The sequence below is a fragment of the Copadichromis virginalis genome, linkage group LG6, assembly GCF_057382275.1.
Source record: "Copadichromis virginalis isolate Kocher_CV1m ecotype Utaka linkage group LG6, C_Virginalis_male_GT1.1, whole genome shotgun sequence".
NCBI classification, from domain to species: domain Eukaryota; kingdom Metazoa; phylum Chordata; class Actinopteri; order Cichliformes; family Cichlidae; genus Copadichromis; species Copadichromis virginalis.
The window spans coordinates 28,210,512-28,231,631 of NC_140623.1; the positions used below are offsets into that span (position 1 = coordinate 28,210,512).

At 39.3% G+C, this 21,120-nt stretch overlaps 2 protein-coding genes across 6 annotated transcripts; both read left to right on the forward strand.

Annotated features, from left to right (window-relative positions):
* LOC146707995 (uncharacterized) lies at window positions 1-13,158 on the forward strand. Of its 3 annotated transcripts, XR_014920903.1 has the most exons (8): window positions 1-504; window positions 4,313-4,413; window positions 4,650-4,982; window positions 6,854-6,952; window positions 7,550-7,680; window positions 8,246-8,337; window positions 11,768-11,873; window positions 12,187-13,158. XR_014920903.1 is itself a non-coding variant. In XM_085459679.1 (7 exons), the coding sequence occupies exons 1-7, from the start codon at window positions 488-490 to the stop codon at window positions 11,814-11,816; spliced, it is 822 nt and encodes a 273-aa protein (XP_085315805.1). In that variant the 5' UTR covers window positions 1-487; the 3' UTR covers window positions 11,817-12,179. The 3 variants fall into 3 exon arrangements, 2 of the variants coding, with proteins under 2 accessions (XP_085315805.1, XP_085315804.1); XM_085459679.1 differs by lacking the exon at window positions 12,187-13,158 and having other exon boundaries at window positions 11,768-12,179; XM_085459678.1 differs by lacking the exons at window positions 11,768-11,873; window positions 12,187-13,158 and having other exon boundaries at window positions 8,246-8,816.
* Window positions 13,159-13,166: 8 nt separating this feature from the next.
* On the forward strand, window positions 13,167-18,395 carry LOC146707996 (ubiquitin carboxyl-terminal hydrolase 37-like). Of its 3 annotated transcripts, none has more exons than XM_085459675.1 (18): window positions 13,168-13,268; window positions 13,467-13,522; window positions 13,821-13,890; window positions 14,000-14,083; window positions 14,572-14,627; window positions 14,947-15,037; window positions 15,123-15,185; window positions 15,271-15,395; window positions 15,519-15,575; window positions 15,676-15,807; window positions 15,900-16,023; window positions 16,110-16,261; window positions 16,367-16,466; window positions 16,607-16,683; window positions 16,864-16,972; window positions 17,582-17,639; window positions 17,809-17,966; window positions 18,053-18,395. In XM_085459675.1, the coding sequence occupies exons 1-18, from the start codon at window positions 13,242-13,244 to the stop codon at window positions 18,056-18,058; spliced, it is 1,545 nt and encodes a 514-aa protein (XP_085315801.1). In that variant the 5' UTR covers window positions 13,168-13,241; the 3' UTR covers window positions 18,059-18,395. The 3 variants fall into 3 exon arrangements, with proteins under 3 accessions (XP_085315803.1, XP_085315801.1, XP_085315802.1); XM_085459676.1 differs by having other exon boundaries at window positions 13,169-13,268; window positions 15,295-15,395; XM_085459677.1 differs by lacking the exons at window positions 14,947-15,037; window positions 15,123-15,185; window positions 15,271-15,395 and having other exon boundaries at window positions 13,167-13,268.
* Window positions 18,396-21,120: the final 2,725 nt, after the last annotated feature.

Consider the following 21,120-nt stretch of genomic DNA (forward strand, 5'->3'; position numbering starts at 1 on the left):
ATTAAACGGCGTTTTTTACGCCATTTCTTAACCAAACGGGTTAGGAAAGTGGCGAATTTTGGCTCTAATGGCTTGCCATACTAGACCGCCCCTAGCTGGTCGCGTGCACATTTGCACCTCGACGCGGGACCAACACGAATTGGTCGCGCTTCAAAATATGCAATTTTCACGCGTGTGAAGCGGAAATGTGGGAGGAAGTAGTGCCAGACGGTATGTTTGCAAGACGGCAGCTGTCAATCTAGCGTTTGAAGAGAGAGTCTCCTTCTCTATTTACTGTGGAGAGCAGAGCAGCGGCGTAAAGGATGTCCTCGCCGTACCTGGGTCCATCTGGTCCTCTAGAAGCATGAGCAGTTTGGTGAGTTTCACCACTTGCTCCAGGAGCTGCATATGGATGATGGCCGCTTTCAGCGGTACCACCGTCTTTCCCTTGCCCAGTTTGAGGAGCTGCTGTCCCGCGTGGGTCCCAGCATCGCCCGCCTAAACACCAATGTCTGTCTTCCTGCGGTTAGTAAAAGTGTTTAATACGGTAGTCCTTTATTGATACCTGTGCTAATATATTATATTAGGGGTGCAACAATACTCGTATCGATATTGAACCGTTCGATACAGTGCTTTCGGTTCGGTATGCATATGTATTGAACAATACACATTTTTTATTTATTTTATCAACTTTTCTTCTGACGATGCTGTCTGTGTCGAGCGCTCAGTGGATCTGCGTTCAACTACTCCGCCTAGGCTGCACTGTCGCAGCACAAGCTAGCAAGACAGAAGCTAAGCTCATTGTAACATGGCAACTGCCTCAACGCTACCCGAAATTGAACGGCCCCCACCCTCATTCAGATCTGCCGTTTGGAACTATTTTGGTTTTCATGTGAAGCATGACCCTGATGGTAAGCGCGTCATGGACAAAAGTAAAACAGTATTTCGGATGTGCCACGCAATGCTCAAATGGTGGGAACTAGTGCGTTAGCGCAGTTAGCTCGTTAACGACAGACTGTCTGATGAAGGAAGAACAAACAAATATTATTTGAAATCAAATTTAACTTCCCTTTTCTTTTTTTTTTACAGAACTCTTAGTTACCACATAGCTGGTTAATGTGCATGACTGTGCATCCTCCCAGCCTATAACATGCAGTAGGCACGATACATTTTGCTGTGTGTGTTGTATACAATAATGTCACACATCTTAAATGACATCAGGGAAATATTAAAAATAAAAGCTTTATTGCAGTTTGTGCACCCACATAACCACTGGTGTGCTTTCACACACCTGGAAAACTTTTATTTCTCTGATTGTGACTGTGAGAAGAACATTTGGTGTTTTGTCTTTTGACAAGACAGCCACATCCCACTACCACACAAAATGTTGTAGATGTACACTGTGGTTTTAGCTTAGCTGCAGAGGTGGGGCAGAGCATTTCAGAGAGCAGTGCCAGCTTGAGCTGAATGGTACAGCTGCTGCATATCTTCTAATCAGCCATTCCTTTTTACTTAGCAGGCTGAAATTTTGAGACACAGAGACCACAGAGCAGCCACAGCCGTACCAAGCTACACACCTGTCTAAGAAGGAAGTAACCTGAGTTGTTGCTTAGTGTATTGTGGCAGACTGGGTTTGAGCAGCACATGGCTTTTGTTTGTATACAACTGCATGTGAGCTTAGGCTGCTCTCAATTAAGATTATTTCTTCTGAAAGTCATAAATCCCTGCAGCTCAAGAACTTTGGATACGGACCCAAGATCTCTGGGAGTATCCCCAAAGCATCAGAGTTTTCCACATTAATGCACATGGAACAACAGTAGTACCCTAAGCCTTTCCACAAAGTCATAGTTTTGCTGCCATTTGGAGCACACCAGCTTTAAAGCAAGGAAGAACACACAGAACCTTCATGGTTGTTGTGATGGAGGACATGCAGAAGGGCGATGTGACAGTGGAGGATGGGTGAGATGGAGGCAGATGTCCCACTATGTTGATTCCTAAATGGAGTGGCTGGAAAAAAAAGCTGCCGTTTCATTACCTGCGTGAAGTAACTACAATATGGCAACACACAGATGTTACAGATGGTTCTGAAATCCCCAAAATAATAAAGAAGTTTTACAGACATTCGGACTTGCTTAAAGTGAACATTTCACTTCTCAAATGTTGCAGTGTGGAAGGGAAACATCTCCAAACATTTATGTAATATAGCCAAAAAATAACTGAATGAAATAACTGTCCATACTTCCCAATCATTACATATTAACTATGCTTCTTTAATACATCCCAGCCTTCATTTATCAGAAGCCAAAATTGGCTTTTGTGTAGGTCTAAGTCCAACAATCAGAGACTCATAGTGGATCATCTGGTTGAGGCACCTTGACCTTAACAGTATTTCTTCATCTTACGGTAGAGCTGGGCGATATGAGATTTTTTCATATCACGATATGTTTTTTTCATTTCAGGCGATAACGATATCTATCACGATATAAGCCAAATAACTATATTTGTAAGATTTAAATGTGCCGTTGCTCACAAGTAAAATGTGAAATAATCAGCAGCTTGTTTTTAAATATTTATTTCTCATAATAAGTTCAACAGGGTAGATGTACTTAAGGAACATGAGACTTTTTCAGCTAAATAAAGGCAAATATTGCAAACTACACAAAAGGCAGCCGCTAAAGCGTTTAAGTTTCAAAATAGAACAAATGAAACTGACTAAATTGTCAATTCCACTTAGAAATAAAGTATTAATTCTAAAAATAAATATTAGTTTGTTTTACAGAAGAACAGACAAAACTGACTAACTTTTGTCAATATCAAATAAACTGAGAACTAAAAGGAAATTCTCAATCTCTCCTTGTTGTATAGCTTAGCTTTTCAAACAGTTTTAACAGTTACTTTAGTCTGACAAAAGCCGAATGATGAATTAGCACTTCCAGTCAGAGACTGAGGCTACGTCCACACGTACACGGGTGTTTTTGAAAACGGAGATTTTCCGTTTTCGTTTTGAAAAATAATCCCGTCCACACATAAAGGCAGAAATGAAGGAAAACGCTGCTATGAACATGCCAAAGCAGCAGGTGGCGCTAGATTCCTAACCGTGCAGAAATGTTGGCCAATCAGAAGTCTAGAAGCCTCGGTGGGAAAAAGTAAACAAAGCTGGGGCATAGAAGCAGAACCGAGTCGTATGTGTGGAGGGACAGTAACTGTGTGTATATGTAAGCATTTAAACACTGCAGAGAGTAGAATTAACAGTAACAGTATTGTAGAAATTCATTTCACCGAAACAATAACGTGGCGCACAGTGTGACGCATGCACCAGTTTATTGTATTTCCAGACTTGCTTTCGGCACAATTTACAGTGCGCGCTACTCTGTTTTTTGTCAGACTTGAAATAGCCGAAATACCTTCACACTACGGAACTTCTATGGCTCTTCCGTTCGACAATCTCTCCGGCGTTGGAACCATCATCTGTTTTCTCTTCGGTCACGCTCGGTTGATTTTTCTAGTCGGCACACTCATTTCCTCCATTATGCGCTGGCTCCATTACCCGCTGGCTGCTTCCCAAACAAACACATGTGCGGCTTGGCACTTGTGCTGTACGTAACAAGTCACGCGACGTGACGCTGCGGCTGTGATTGGTTCGGCTCTGCGCTACTGAATTTGGATCGGCTGACCTTTTTTTTTTTTTTTTTTTTTTTTTAAGAGGACAAGAGCGGCGAGGTCTATCGCGATAGCTTAATTTCTCTATCGAGTAAAAGTTATATCGCGATACATATCGTTATCGTTCTATCGCCCAGCTCTATCTTACGGTATGTTATATATTCCTTAATACTTATGATACTCTGATGATGAGCAGGAATGTGAACCGTGAGACCAGTTGAAAATCTACTGCTATTGTCTGTTGTCAACTTTTGTAAAAGGTGATTTGATTTACATCTACATTATTTACAAAATATTGAGGTAAACTAGGTTATATGCTTTAAAAAAATGTAATTTTTAAAAAAACAGACATTGTGTCTTTGTTAGTAAAGCACAGAAATGAGTTGGGTTTTTTTTTATTGCTGTCTTATTCTTCATTGTCAGATTGCGCATGGCAATCTGCTTTTTGCTTTTAAATGGTAAATCTGAGTCATTTTAAAGAAGTTATTGACATACTTGTACTGTATTTTTTCTCATGAACACATTTGCATCGAGATTTAAAAGCTAAACACAACTTCACTATCTAAAACTGAAACCAGTGATTTTATCCTACAAGATGCGCTAATCATCAGTCCAGACCATACATACAGGAAACACTACTCACTGTCTCTTTTATCTGTGTGTGTGTAAATAGAGAGAGAGCATTAGAAACACAAGCAGTTTATGCTGCCACTGCTGCAGAGATGATGCGACTGTGTTGGGCCCTAGTACTGATTTTTTCTTATTCCACTTCAGGTATGTTCATTTACTTTCCTATTCTGAGGTTTTCATTTTGTTTATGTCTGCATGAAATAACACTAGCTGAGAGAGGACTTTTTTACCATTTCTTAATTTGTTTCTGGTTTAAATTAATGTCACATTACATTTTGATATGTGTCTAAAGTGCTTCCAGAACAACTGGTATTCAGCCACTGTTAATGCAGGTGTCTTTGACATGTCTTTAATCAGAGACTTTGTCTCTTTTATAACAGAAGGCACTATAATCATCACAGAGCCTGGTGAGAGCATCACTTTGAAGTGTTCCTCAGAAGAATGCCCCAAAAACAATGGTCGATATGTTGGGATGTATCTGTATCATAGGTTTACTGAACAGAATGAGGTGTATTACTATAGAAACCATGTAAACAGCAAAGTCGCTGTGCGATCGAGATACAAAGGCAGGATTGAGTCAAACGGAGCTCCCATGAACCACAGCATCACCATGACCAATCTGACTGTGGATGATTCTGGTGTCTACACTTGTGTCTACAAAGAATCAGTAGACAAAAGTGTTGAGTGCAAAGTCTACACAGTTTTTGTAAGAGGTGAGTGTTTTCTTCCATTTAACTCCAAAATCTTGTCCAGTAACTAAAAGACTTTAGAGGGGCTAAAGACAGTGTACTGTAAATGTACAGTACACAGTTACAAATTCAGGATGTGATTTTTACATTACGAAGTAGCAACAGTATAGGAAGTTGGTTTATATTTACCTACACAGTGGTGACATTACACATGGATGTGGTTATTTGGGCTCCAGGAAAGTCAGCTTTTTATAACCCTAAACTCCAATATGTAGTATTTTTATGAAGTATTTAGGCAGGATAGCACTCTATAAACACCACTGTTGCTGAAAAATATATTTAAGAAAGTTATTGTACCAGCAACAACTGTTTCAGTTTAATACTTTTGCACTTCTGAATCTGTAAAATATAACCTCATTTTAAAAAAAAAGTTCACTGTAAAATGTTACTAAAAACAGCACACAGTGATTTGCAAATCTCATAAACCCACATTTTATTCATAACAGAATATTTAAACTGAAAATATATACAATTTAAAGAAAAAAATTAGGTCAACACATCTACAAAACATTAGGACAGGGTCACATTTAGTACTGTGCAGCATACCTACTTTTTTTTAAACAACAGATCAGTTGCTGGACTTTTAGGAAAGTAATGTCCCATTTTTGTCCAATAGCACTCTAGCTGCTCAACAGTCCAGGGTCTTCCTTGCCATGTTTTTCTTTTTATGATGCACCAAATGTTTTCAGTTGGTGAAAGTTTGGAATACAGGCTGAAGAGCTCGGCACCGTGTTGTCCAGATTGGAACCTACTGTTTGTTGCTCTAAAACCTGCATATACCTTTCAAAATCGATGGTGCCAAATGTACAGGCTTTCAGTTCCACAGGCACTAATGCATCCTCACTAATGGTCCCTCTCTTCTTTAGTCTGAAAGAGTCCAAGTTTTCCAAGAAGTATTTCAAATTTCGGGTTTTTTGTCCACAGAACAGTTTTCGACTTCATTTAAAACTAACTTTGGCCCAGAGAAGATGGCACTGTTTCTAGATCACATACACATATGGCTTCTTTGCATGATAAAGCTTTAACCTCCTTTTGAGGATGGCATGGTCAACTAACACAGGCAGTGATTTATGGCTGTGTTCCTGAAACCATGCAATGATTTCCAAGGTAAAATCATACCTGTTTTTACTGAACTACCACCTGAAGGCCCAAAGATCACTGGCATCCAATACTAATTCTCTGAATCTTTTGATATTATGTAATACAGATGATGAGATATTCAGTCTTAATGGTTTTACATTGAGGAACATTATAGTTTTTACCAATTAATGGCCCTCTGCCCATCTTTACTTCTTAGAAACTCTGCCTCGCTACAATGCTCTTTTTGTACTTTGTTATAACGCTGACTTCCTGCCAATTAACCTAATTAGCAAGAGGTGAAGTGTTCCTGCAGGGCTTTGTTTTTGCTACTACTTTATTTTACAGTCTTTTTTTGCCCTCCACCATCATTTTGAGACAAACTGCTGCCATCAAATGAAAAATGACTTAATATTTTTCATGAAAAAGTAAAATTTCACAATTTAAATATTTGACATGTTTTCTGTGTTTATGAGATTTGCAGATCATTACATTCAGTTTTAATTTACACTTTACACAACTTCTTTGGTCGTATACAAACACAGGGCTCCTGTTTAATGTGTCTTCTATATGTTTCATTACTCCAGCTTGTAAATGATGTGACCTAATCCACTTTTCTTGTCAAGGTGACATATACAAAAAATACCAATTTTCTGTTGTCCTTCCTGACTATGAAGGGTTTTGTATCAAAAAATTTTTTGCTGTTAAAGTACAGTTAAAGCTATTCTAAATTTGTATTTACATTTTTTTCCATACAGAAATAACAAACAAACCTAACAGAGAGCTCCAGACGACCACAGAGAAGAGACGTCTACCTGGTGGTAATCGTGAGCATAATACTACCGAGCATCCCAAAGGTCAGTTTGATTCTCTCAACTAACAGCCTGTCTGTTAACTCCCAGTGCTGTTATCAGCCAAGTGAGGTGCACTGCATACAGATGCTTCCATTGCCACAAATTAGCTTGCACACTTTATGAAGCTATAAAAAAAAGAAGTAGCAATAACAAAGAAAACGATTTTATGTTAAGTTTTACAATTGTGATATCTCTTATGGTTGTGGTCTTCAGTAGGGCTGAACTCAACTTACAGTAGATATAAAACACAATAGACCATAATTCACAATTACTGATGTGCCATTTGGGCTTGGTGACACCCTCAACAGTAATGCTGAATAAAAGTAATATAAAAGGCTATTGTTTTTTTTTAAACAAACAGTGACAACACAGATTTTAATTACTTTTAATTACTTTTCCTCTTCCTATATGATATACAAAGAGAAGAGCAATCTTCCTTTTATTTTTAGATGAGCTCTTCTTGAGTTTTCTTTTGGAGAATTCTGTATTACATTGCAAATTTAAAGTTAGAACAGTGTAATTAAAGGAGTGCACCAGGATGGTAAACTTCTTATGTAGCTGAATGAAGACATCACTTGTGTTTCCCTGTATTTCACACAGAACCATGTTCCAGACAAAAAGCGCTCTTGTCCACTGCAGAGGAGAGACATCTACCTCTGGTGTTAATCATCAGTATTTCCACCATCATCCTGCTGTTCATCATAATCTTAATCCTACTGATGATCCAGAAGGTGAGTTCAGTTCTTTCTACTTAAAGCTTTCTATGTAAGGTACTGTTATGTAATCCAGCCCTGCAGCTATGGTGTGCAGCAGTGGTTATCTTCTGTCTGCAGACATGTAAATGTACACATTTATTAGCCTCACCGCAACCAAGTATGACTGCTGTAAACACTGTAAACGCTCTTGCGCTGACTTGCTGATTATATCAGAAACCACTGAATTATCTGTTTGGATCTTGAAGTGCAGCTGTGAAAGGGCTGCAGCTCCTTGGAAAGTGCATCACACTGTTCACGTCTTTCGCTCTGTTAGCTCAAGATGAAAATAATTTTTCTTTGTTACAAAACCCAACGTTAATAATACACTAACACACCTGTCCTCTGTAAACTCCACTTCTTAAGAACTCCACTTGGCTTTGTACCCACTGTGAGCACTGTTTTATTGTTTTACCATGTGTCAAATCATTTGTCAAAAATGAAAACTTTCTAGAAGTTAACTGGATGTACTTTTTTGAAATCTGCTTAAACCATCATACTATTTATACAGAAAACTGATACAGTGGTATTTTACTATTGACAGGCGAGAAAAATGAAAAGCCATGAAAGAAAAGCAAGACCTTCCCTGCAAGGATCCAATGATTATGTGTATGAAGTTATGATGAAGACCAACAGGTGCCCAGCAGCAGCTCCAGAGCAGCCAACACAAAACCCCTATGAGCTTGTTTAGATATGTAGTCGAATATTATTCACTTCTGGAGGGTTTCTTTTGAAGCTGTTGATGGGGTGTTTTTTCTTCTTCTTTTGTTTCACTGCTTTTGGTTGATTTTTGTTTTTGAAGTGATATAAATCACAATGATGCACTCAAAGTGACCATTCATAGTGTTGCATTGCCTCTGTTCCCTGATTATTCGAGACTTGAGAGGGCATTTGAAAAAAGCATAAATATATATTGTGATATCATAGGGATAGGTTTGGGTTGTTGCTTGTGTGGACCTAGACCTCAGACACCATAATAAACATCAGCAGCCTGATTATTCATCTGTTAGTTTAGCACAAATGAACACGTGGTGAGTGTTTCTTGTTTATGTATTATAACTTGGAGGGTGCATGCGAGGACATGTGAAACACACTTGTGGCCAAAAACCACCGAAGATGGGTGGGAGGGTGGGGATGGGGATGAGTGGTTTATATTTCTACATGCAGATATCTCACATGGTTTATTAATGTTGATTTGATAACAGTCGCATATAAATAACTGATGTAATTAGAGTTCTGAAAGTGGAGATGAGACTGGATGATAACTGGTTAGACTGTTTATTGGTAAATGGCCTGTATTTGTATAGCGCTTTTACTAGTCCCCCTAGGGACCCCAAAGCGCTTTACACACCCAGTCATTTATTAGAATGGAAATAACAGACATGTTTTGAAACAGTTGTAGTTTTGTTTGTTTGTTTGTTTCTTGGCTTGTATGCTTTATTATTGTTAATTCCAAACCTCCATAATTTGTGCTCTGTGCTCTGGATTATAACAACAGTAATCTGAGGTATATAATAAAAAAAACATTCAATGAAAAATATTCAATGAAAAACACACACACGCACACACATACAAACAGTATATCTGGTTTAAGTAAATGCTGCAAGATCTTTATTGTTCAAAGGGGAGAGTGTACAGTATGTTCTGGATTAAACTCATTTGTCATTGCTGTCAATAAAAACCTGCATTATGTGGTGCTTGCACTTTCATAGAGTGAAATTTGTTTTGATTTAGGGTTTTGTGAGCATATTTCCTAGGCATTGTTTCCCCACTTTTTCAGGTTACTGGGCTATTTTCAGCAGTGTCTTCTTCATATCACCTGCACTGAGAGGAATGTTTGCTTTGAGAGGAGACTTTGTCAGGAGTTGTACCTTGATAGAGTGGTGAGATTTTCAGTACGAGTCCCAGATGGGTTTAAGGTGAGGGTGGAATTACATCAGTGATTGACTCTGAGCTTCTTCTTGTTTGCAATAGTGGTGGGTAGGTTTACTGATGGGGTCAGGCTGGAGTCTCCATGAACTGATGTTTGCAAGCGACATTGTGAGAGCAGGGAGCAGGTGGATGTGTGCTCTGGAGAGAAGAGGTATAAAAGTCAGTAGAAGGAAGACAGAATACTTGTGAATGAGTGGGAGAAAGGTGTAACAACAGAGCTGCAGAAGTATAAGTAGTGAAGGTAGCTGTGTTATGTATCTGGTGCGTGCCATTCAAAACAACGGGCAATGCAGAGAGGTGAAGAAAATAATGCAGGCAGGTTGGAGTGTGTGAAGACCACTGTGAAGGGTGATTTGTGACAAAGGGATAGCATGAGGAGTGAATGTGAGACCTGCTATGGTTTGGTTTTACTGACACAAATTTGGCAAACAGTGTAATTTGTGAATATACATTTTAATGGCAGTCCCAGAGTGAAAAAAAGAATATGACCAATAAAAGCCACGATCTATTTGAACTCTTAGATTATTCATTCATTCATCAGTTAGTTTTGTTTTATTTATTTAGTCTCCTGCAGAGTAAAAGCCAGTCACATGGCTACTGATAGTCTCACTTTTAACCACAAGAGAGCAGCACTTGACAGTTTTTCTATTGTAAAACTCTTCCAGTAGGATCAGCAGGACCGGCACCACAAATACAGGAAGCCTGGATCAGCTCTGTGGTTAAAAGGTTGCAATCTCTGATCCTATGGGTCTTACCCAGAAGGAAATGCACAATTCAGATGGAGCTGATGTGGGTGGGGGGACTCGCCCAGCTCTAAATACGTTGAAGTCGGCACGTCCTCCCTGCTTCCCCTGATGAGATAAGCAAAACCTGAGTAGCCTTGCAGGTCAAATCCTACCAGTCCCACCTGTTATGACAGCTCCCCTCTAGATTGGTGCACTTCTTAATAACATGGTCAATTTTACGGGCCTGGACAGTATTTAAAGGGCTGGAGTAACCTGTAAAAGCTATTTGCACTAATAAGGATAAATACTCGGATTTTTACCTGCACTGCTTAACAAAAGTTTAAAAAGTGAATATCCACCATTTGAACCTATTACAGGATATTTTATTAAAGCAGTTTGGCAGGAAAAAAAGCTAAATGAAATAAAACTAAATAATAATCAGTTAAATCACTTGAACTATGCTTATCCAATCAACCTACTCTGAGCTAATGCTGATTTTGTTTTGATCGTTTGAAGGAGAAAGGCACATCCAGGCCTAGAGATGCACTTATTTCTGTGTTCTGTGTTGACTGGGAATTCAAATGTTCTTGATTCTATAATCCAACATGACAAAAAATGAGTAGAGAAAAAGCCAAAAAAACCATACAAAACCAATTTGCAGGTTCACTGGTTGGGTTGCAGTTGATCCCTCTGGCACCTCCGCTGGAATTTACGACTGTGGACACCTTAGGTCAAATCTGCAGTACTGCAGGGTCACATTCAAACCTGTTTCATTTGCCCAAATCTGCCTGCAATGCTGTAGCAATTAGCACTGACATGGCATCTCAGATTTGAACAAGTCTAGGGGCAGCTCTGTTTAGAAAAAAAGAAAAACAACACTGCGGGGGGGTTTCCATTCAGTCGAGGTTTATTAGCCACCGAGGGCATTGACTGATTGCAGGGGAGAGTGTAGCCGAGTGGTAAATTAATAATATTTTCCATTTCAGTTAACCAAATATCCATTTAAGGTTCAAAAAGGGGTCTTAAAATGTTTTTCTTTGTTTCCATGTATGGTAAGACAAGAATGTTGTTGGGTAATTTAATGTTATTGCTTGTGCTATTTCTTGGGTTATCTGCATGTTGTGTGCACTTGAAGCTGTTAATTTTATAGGTTTGTGTAGGGGGCAGTGCTTAAGGGTTAACTGCAGTTTTCCAAAAAAACTTAACAAGAAATGCATCTTGGGACTTCCTGTTTACCTTTCTTTTTGTTGTGGATGTGGAACGGGAATGTTGTGAAGGAGTTAAATTGTTGGTAGGGAATTGTTAAATATGCACATAACTCATTGAAACATATTGTTATAATTGTAGTGCAGTGGCAAAACGTCAGTATTTTAACAAGATGATGTATTTCTTAAATGTATGATGCAAAGGACCTGTATGTGCAGTGTGGAGCGGCCATTTTCTCCATGCAAGGGATAAGCTGCGAGATCGTCTGTGTGCTGCAGTATTGCAAGTGAGCTGAGATTTCTGTGGAATGTAAGTATTTATAAAAATGTATGTAACACTTCCACATTTTTTAAAGGAGCCTTGTGTGATTTAGTTCTTTGTATTTTGTTCTGCACAGACAGGGGCCACTGCCGTATTTTTGTTTTTTGTATTTCATTTCATTTATTTTATTCCTCGTATTGTATTGGCGCATCTTTGTTTAATCGGTTATTCTGTTACTTTGCCACGTTACCTCTCGTGCTGTCGATGTTCAGTACAAGTCCATATGGCCGCTGTTTGACAAAAGTAAAGGTCAAAGGACATTTTTTTACACTGATACTGTAAACTGTTGTTTGTGTGTCAGGTTTCCATACATCGGAAACAGCTGCTGCATCTGTAATTCTGTCCATCTTGAGGAGAGTCCACACTCTACATCAGATCCTTGGCTCACCTATAATGACGCACGGGTGCTGCACACAACTGTATATTGTAGTGATGCAGTATACTGTGTATATTTATACTGGCAGTATGGAAAATGATTATTTGGAAATGCTTAAAATGGAAATGATCATTTACTGTGAGGTGAGGTGTGGTTGGGGTGTGGACAGTGGTTGTGCTTTTGTAACGTTGAGGTATGGACAGCTACACACTGTGAGAGCAGCTAAGAAGGTCATTGGAGCCCCTCTCCCCTCCTTATAACACCCGCTTGCTGGAGGACCCCACACAGCCTTCAAACACACTCTTCACCCTGCTGCCTTCTGGAAAGAGGTCCCACAACATCCGGGCCCTCGCTACCAAACTACGGAAAAGTTTCTTCCCACAAGCCGTCAGACCCCTGAACACTCAGTGACTGCACTGGCACACGCACACCTTCACACATGTCACTACCAAGCACTTATCTGCAGTATCTCACACTCATATACATACATACAGACACCAAGTTACTTTTGCACAATACTCAGCATTTTGCACATTTCCATTGTCTTGTGTCTGTTTCGTCCTGTTCTGTCACGTTTTGCACTGTTTTGTCTTGTTTATTTTTGCAATTTATGCACACTGCACTTTATGTAGTCCTGGGTTTGTCCGTATATGTCATATATAGCACCAGGGTCTCGGAGGAACGCTGTCTCGTTTCACTCTGTACAGCACCTCTGCACGTGGTTAAAATGACAATAAAAGCCACTTGACTTGACCTGTTTTGTGTAGCAGTTGCTTGGAGACGAGCACCATACAGTTCAAATGAGCATACATTCCAAAATATGCAAATTTGCCCCATACATCATAATGATGATGTTTGCTGTTCAGGGTATGAACGTTCTATGCTGAAAGTTTATAAATATACAACCTTTGACTGCTTGTTTTCAGTTGAACTTTTGCAAAGCTGAGGAGATTTTGGCTGCGATCACATCAAGTCCAAAGATGTTTAAACTTCTTTTTCACAGAAAGGTAAGTTTGAAGAGACTCGCAGCACATTTCTATGAATATTTTCTTATGGTAAACAAGCATTTTTGAAACTTTTAAGGAAGCTTCTTGGATGATTTCTGTAAAAACTGAATTTTGAATCCAAATGAAGGATTTTGTATTTTCATACCATATACTTTGTTTTATGCCATTACTGATGTTGCTTTTCTTGTTTCTAAACAGAAATCACACAAACAAAACGTGGCAGAGAAGGAAATTCCTTCTACGTCTCATCAGAGGTAAAGAAATGCGCCAGTCTTTAATGCTGCTGGAGATATTTATAGCAGTGGTTGAGTTGGAGCTCTTTTATTTCCCTTTTATTGGTGTTTTGTATTTACATCTTTTTTACTACTTCTAGTCTTGTCTATAATTTATATTGATTCAGAGATTAGCGTTTGAAAATGTAGAGTGTAAATGTACAAAATACATGATTTTGTTCCATTACAGTTATTAATTTTTATCTGCAATCTCCAGCATGTACTCCTTGTTAAAAATTTGCACTTTGAAAAATAACATTTACACTTTTGTCCTCATCAGCATCCCGGATGCTCCTGTTACTGAAAATGGTCAAAAGAAGAGAAAATGGAGACACCTCTGCTGTTCCTCGGTTTGCTTTTACACAAAACATATGAAATGCACATTCTCTTTAAATTGCACTTGTTAATTTAAAGTGACTTTACTTTTTTAATAAACGTATGTTTGTTCGTCCTCTGCAGCAAACTGACAGCGATGCAGAGGCAGAGAGCAACACTGTGAAGACACAAAAAAAGTGTCGCTGGTTTCTTTTTAAATTCTGGAAGGTATGTTTTATGGAAAGAGTCACTGTCATCAAGCATTTACTCATCACAGTTAAATGAGAAGAATTAAGAGCAATTTAGCACACAGCCATGTCCTCAAATTAAGTTCAAAGATGTTTAAACGTTTTTTTTTCACAGAAAGGTAAGTTCGAAGAGACTTGCAGGATGTTTCTCTAAATATTTTTTATGGTGAATAAGCATTTTTGAAGCTTCATGGATGATTTCTGTAAAAACTGAATTTTGATCAGAACCAAATGAAGGATTTTGTATTTCATAGGACAAACTTTAAAACTCAATTTAAGGCATGAATAAATTGTTTTTATTTTATTTAAAGATATTCCTATATCTGCTTCATGAGCTGACAGCTCACTAAAGTGATAAATAATATGAAATAATACCAAATTCTCTAACTGGACACTTTTCATGGAGAGACCCACTTGGTATGTTTGTTTTATGCCATTACTGATGTTGCTTTTCTTGTTTCTAAACAGAAATTACACAAACAAAACGTGGCAGAGAAGGAAATTCCTTCTACGTCTCATCAGAGGTAAAGAAATGCGCCAGTCTTTAATGCTGCTGGAGATATTTATAGCAGTGGTTTGGTTGGAGCTCTTTTATTTCCCTTTTATTGGCATTTTTCTTCCACCTTGTGTATTTACATCTTTTTTACTCCTTCTAGTCTTGTCTATTATTTATATGGATGCAGAGATTAGCGTTTGAAAATGTAGAGTGTAAATGTATAAAATACATGATTTTGTTCATGTTGGTATTCCATTACAGTTATTCACTTTTATTAGCAATCTGTATTAGCAAAATGTACTCCTTCTTATAAATTTCCACAACATTTACACTTTTGTCCTCATCAGCATCCCGGATGCTTCTGTTGCTGCCACACCAGCTAACCCTGAAAATGGCCAAAAGAAGAGAAAATGGAGACACATCTTCTGCTGTTCCTCGGTTTGCTTTTACACAAAACATATGAAATACACATTCTCTTTAAAATGTACTTTTTAATAAACTTATGTTTGTTCGTCCTCTGCAGCAAACTGACAGCGATGCAGAGGCAGAGAGCAACACTGTGAAGACTCTTTTTAAATCCGGGAAGGTATGTTTTATGGAAAGAGTCACTGTCATCAAGCATTTACTCATCACAGTTAAATGAGAGCAATTAAGAGCAATGAGGCACACAGCTATGTCCTATATATTTATATCAGGTAAGAAGCACCACGGAAACGATCCCAGCAGACCTGAGTTGGGACACTTGGATTATGGAGCTTCTGGACCAAGAGAGTGGATGGGAGCATGTGTTTAACAGGTAAGAGAAAGACGTCCTCCAAAATGTTTCAACTTCAAAGCTCATGCATCCATGCACATACACTGCTCAGCATCCTGACATCTTTCCTAATTTTGTGTTTGTGTTTTTACCTTTTTGGAGCAGTGTAGCATGCGGTGGAGAAATAATAGAAAGTCAAACTGGGACTATAGACTGCTTCGGGTGAGTACACGTGGTGCACAAAGACCAAAGCTCACTTTGTCAAAGTGGAGAAAATGAATTCTTTTACACTGATACTGTAAACGTTGTGCGTGTGTGTCAGGTTTCCAAACATCGGAAACACCTGCTACATGAACTCCTGCCTGCAGAGCCTCCTCAACATTGAGGAGTTCATAAGAGACATCAGGCGTCAGGAGGTTTTGTGGAGCACAGATCCAGAAGCTCAGCTCTTAAGGTGCGCTACGTCAACCTTCTACTTTCTTCAAAAACCTGAAGAACAAAGAGATCTAACAGCAGAAATGTCTGTTTACCCTTTCCTTTCTACAGAAGGCTCATTGATGTCAGGGACTGTCATGAGTCAACAGATTATGGCCTTAAAGATCACCACCTAAGAGCTTTTAAGAAGGCATTCAGCAGTCAAGCTCCTGAATACACCGGCAGTGCACAGAAAGTGCGTCAGCTATTTGGACATTTTGTTTTTTTGCTTTACCTTCTGATTTTGATGTACTGTTTTAAATCTCTCTGCTTTTCTTTCAGGACGCTCATGAATTCCTAACATTGTTCCTCAATGAGGTCAAAAGGCTCGCACCTCACCTGGAGAGGAACGCAGCTCTCCTGGGCCAAAGTTATACCTGCCCAGTAGAAGAGCATCACATTTTTAAAATGGAAAACATGAGGACATGCAAGAGGTAAGCCTGTCTTTCAGAAACGCAGAGCTGGTTGCAATGTTTTCATATACCTCTTTTCCACCTACCTGATCTTTACTTTAACTACGTTACTCCTGAAATGTGTAGCTGTGGTCACCAATCATCACAGCACGAGGACTTCACCAGCTTGTCTCTTGACCTTGTTCCAGAGGGGTCTATTATAAACATGTTAGAGACATACTTGAAGGTAAGATCACAAATTCCAATAGAGTTGTAGTGTCAGCGATCTTAACACACCTTTTTTGTTAGTGTTTGTGCGTATGTGTGTGTGCATATGTTGAGATTTCTTTCTACCATAAAGCCTGTTTTCTCTGTGCTGTTGTTCAGGAACAAGAAATAGAATTTCGCTGTGATTGTGGAGGGACGGCCTCAGAACTGAAGTCGTCTTTTGATACACTGCCAAGGTGAGTAAGGTCACATCAGAAGTGATCGACTGACCAGGTTTCCAAACTGTGGCGCATCAAATATCAGAGTTTTTCGAGACAATACTTGAGCAGTCGTTTTCTCCCATCTTCTGTTTGTGTTTGACACTCATTCTTCTTATTTTCTACCTTGTTTGTGTTTTTTTTTTTCTTTTCTGCCAGAGTCCTGATCTTGCATCTGAAGAGGTTTGGCTTTACACAAACCTACAACATTAAGAAGGTGGATGACCCCGTCAGGCTGCAGAGGGACTTGGTGGTGCCATCCAATCAGGTAAAAAGAGACTGCAGAACGTCTCAGGCTACGTCCACACTAGCCCTGATAGATTTGAAAACTCCGTGTCCACACTAGTGTTTTCAGTCATTTTCAAATAGTTGTGCGTCTGCATTGAAACGGCCGAAAACGCTTACGTTCCAGTCCTGCGCATGCGCAAAAGTGAGTGAGGATTACAGAATTTGAAGAAAAGCTATCCGGAGCATGTACAAACTGATATTAATCTTTTTTAGGGCTGTCAAAGTTGAGAGCAATCAAAACAACCGCTGTATAATGCACTCGGCTATCTTTGTTTAATTGCTCACATGACTGCATCACATGGCTAAAATGCGTCATCGTTTTAGAAAGTCTGCGTTTTCGAGTGTCCACACTGCGACGGGACAACTCCGTTTTGAAATGTGTGCGTTTTCGAGAGCGTTTTCAAGATGCTGTGTTTTTCCTTGAGGAAAACGCCATCTCAGTGTGGACGGGAGGTCAAAGCGGAGAGAAAACGATGTGTTTTCAAACGAAAACGCATTAGTGTGGACGTAGCCTCAGCAAATCAGCTTAATTATGGCTCTGATGTGAGACTTTGTGAAACTAACACTCTTTGGATTTGTTCCTTCTCAGGGTGGTGGCTGTTATAGTCTTGTCAGCATCATCAATCATTATGGAGGCACAGAGTCAGGTAAAACAACAGACTTGTTACAAACAGAAAATGAAAACTTTCTACTTTTCAGTGAAGGACTCACACACAAAAGCTTTTGATGTTCTAAGACGCACTAAGTCAAAATCACTGTTTGCTTGAATCAGCTGACTTCCAGAAGTTGGATTCATTTGTCTTAATGTGATTTCAGGACACTACATCTGTAGTTCTGTCCATCCTGAGGAGAGTCAGCACTCTACATCAGATCGCTGGCTCACCTATAATGACGCACAGGTGCTCCACACAACCGGATCGGCAGCTTGTGAGGAACAGCAGCACTCGGCCTACATGCTGTTTTACAAGAGAAACGTAAGAAGACACAGCATCTCATCCTGAAGTGAGAGAATTTTTAAATGTCCTGTTACCTTGTTAACCAGTTTTGTCTTCATTCTCAGTTCTGAAACAGGAAATGGAAGGAAGGTCATCATCATGCTGAGAAGAAACAACACTCGTCCCAGCCCACCATCGCACACTGGAGGACAAGTACTGGTAAGTATTGCCCTCAGGAGGAAGGGTCCTCCCAGAGAGCCTGGTCCTCCCAAGATTTCTTCCTCCAGGAGGGAGTTTTTTCTTGCCACCGTCGCCCCACATTCACTGGTCTCATCAGCAGGGACATTTTTAACATCCTAAGACCTGAACTCTTTCATGGCATGCATTTTTAATTTCTCTGTGCCATTTGGGTTGATTGGGACCTGATGAATGTGAAAACAAAGACATCAGATTCGGACTATCTTTTTTTTGTTTCTCAAAAAAATGAGATCCACATATGAGGACATTCATTTTAAAGTTCGATTGAACAGGGGCAGTGTAATGTCCTCCCTCATAAGTGGATATCAGGTTTTTGAAGAGCAAAATTTTGTATTTTGGTCTCATAAATCTTATGTCCACATATGTGGACACCAGGTCCTAGGAGGTTAAAACAAAATCTACTAGTAGTGCAGCACTACTAGAGATCGTCCTTTTCTAGACCAGTGTTTGGCTTGCTCTCTGGAACAACAAATTAGTGCTGTCAGCGTTAACGTCATTTTAACTAATGACGTTTACGCTGACAGCACTAATTTGTTGTTATTATTATTAATATTATTATTAATTTATTTGTAAAATAAATTAAATTTAAAAAAACAAAGAAACAATTTGATTCTTTATGTTATTTTGTTTTATTAAAATCAAAATAACAACAAAACAAAAATAACTAATAAAAAAAATATTAAAAGTATTCAGCAGTGTTTTGTGAAATTTGTAATGAGCCTTAGTTAAGTTGATGTCACAGAAGTTTCTGAATCATTTAGATTGTTCAACAAACTGATTCACTCAGGTAAAGATGGTAAGCTGGAGCAATGGTACGCTTGGAGTTCAGTTTAAGTTTTCAGACAAACATTCACTCGATCAGTTGCAGCTTCTGCTTTTAAATAAATGATTTAGCTGCAAATGTTTAGCTGCAGGTAGCAAAGTCCAAAAGTGACAACATTTCCACTGCAGTCTCTCCAGAAATGGCTTATAAACTTTTGACCAAATTAGACATTTATCCTTGGATCATTGACAACCCTGTAGGGTGAAAATCTTTAATTGTACCTTTTATAACATTTTAACAAGTTACTGTCTCCTGCTGCATGTTTCCTGTTTTGGCTGAACTTCATCAGCAAAGCCCTCAAAGCAGCATATGAAAGAAAGTCATCTTTCATTGTTGTCTCCAGCGTGTTAAAAGAGAGATCGAGCTCAGTGATGAGTTTTGAAGCAGCTGCAGGGACTTCTCGAAGGTTTTGGCTCAAACAGTCGCAGGATGTTGTTCACAGTGGTGACACTGTTGACTGGTGATTGACAAGCACTGAGATACTAACATGACAAACACAAGAAACATCATGACTTATTCTCCTGAGTGCCTGCAAAACACAAACACAAAATCAAACTCAAAGCTTTTCTCTCAGGTGCTGGTGTGGCACAATCTAATGATAAGAAAGGTCATGCTAACAGCTTTTGGAGCACAGCTGCACAAAATAACAGCTTTTGGAGCACAAAATGCATTACAGGTAAACCCAGTACCCAAACATGTTAACAAGGATAAAGAAAAAACCTGAAACAAAAGCAGGTAGTGTGGTGATTTATGTTGTGAGGATGCTTTCACTCCCATCAAAGTCGCCCAGTGTTGAGAACCCAAATGAGCCCAAAAACCTCAAGTGGCTGCAACCAACAGCGAACGTCAAGAAGTGGATACTTGCATGTTGAGCCAGAAACATGCAGAAAACCCAAAAGAGGCAAGACAGCACACCTTGGTGCCACTCAGGCAGTACGAACACCTGGAAAGAGGAGCCCACAGTTCAGACCCAAGGACACTGGTAAGGACACCAGCCAGCCAGTTATAAGTCTAGTTTTAATTTTCATTTTAGTTAGTGTTATGGCCTGTCTAAGGGTGGCCAGACCATAATATAAGGGTGATCCACCCCTGTCTGACCCCAAGCAGCACATCACACAACCAGTACAATTTTGATGGTGATTTTTTTTCACAGTGATTGAATTCTAACAAAGGAAAGGAGCGAACTACAGCTTCGGGGTGGACCCCAAAACAACAAACAAAAGGGACCGTATCTAAAGGATGTACAAAACTTATTTATGAAAAGAATAAAACCAAATAACAATGTCTTATCTCCCTAACTAACAAAAACATGAGAAAAGGGTAATCGAATAGAGTGAACTATAGACTGTATAAAAGATAGGACCATTGCAACTTTACTGCAGCACTTCACCCTTTCACATAGTCTCTTCTCTGTCATGTTTTATGGTGCTGCAAATGTCTTCAGTTGGTGAAAGGTCTGGGCTGCTGGTGTCTTGTTGTGCTTGCTATGCATCCCTGACTCGTTTCTTCTTTCTTTTTTTTCTTTTTTTTAAATGTATTTATTTATGCAAGTTTCAAAATTTTTTTACACATTCACAAACAGCGGGACAGAAGAACACAGACAATAAAGACAATAACAACCAAAAAAAACAAACAAACAAACAAAAAAAACAGAGCAACAAACCACACAACAGGGTACAAGGCCAGCACTTATTAAAAACAGCAGAGAAGCAAACAAAGCAACTGGTATACATGTCAAACAACTCACAATCTAGTGAGTCCAATCCACAAGATCAAATCCAAAGATCGCTAGGAGGAGCTGATAACAATCATGCAAAAACAGTTATGGGCAACAGCTCAGAATGAAAGCAGTTAAAACAATGTGGTCAGGACCCAGGGCGTGGACTGTCCTTCTTAATGTGGTCTATAAAGGGCCCCCATATCTTCCTGAACTTCTCCATGGAATCAGACGTAGAGAACCGAATTTCTTCCAGGTATAGACAGGAGACCACCTCCTCGAGCCACCTCTTGAAGCAGGGAGGGGAGGCAGATTTCCACTCCCCCAGAATCAAACGTTTGGCAATCACCATACCAAACATGAGGGCCTGTTGAACAGCAAAGGGAAGTGCCAAG

Coding starts and splice junctions, on each gene's coding strand:
- LOC146707995 (XM_085459678.1), top strand. Junction 4,414..4,649: donor TTTTTCTTATTCCACTTCAG/GTATGTTCATTT, acceptor CTTTTATAACAG/AAGGCACTATAATCATCACA. Junction 7,681..8,245: donor TCCTACTGATGATCCAGAAG/GTGAGTTCAGTT, acceptor TACTATTGACAG/GCGAGAAAAATGAAAAGCCA.
- LOC146707996 (XM_085459675.1), top strand. CDS start 13,242: ATGTTTAAACTTCTTTTTCACAGAAAG. Junction 13,269..13,466: donor AACTTCTTTTTCACAGAAAG/GTAAGTTTGAAG, acceptor GTTTCTAAACAG/AAATCACACAAACAAAACGT. Junction 16,684..16,863: donor TCTTTTGATACACTGCCAAG/GTGAGTAAGGTC, acceptor CTTTTCTGCCAG/AGTCCTGATCTTGCATCTGA.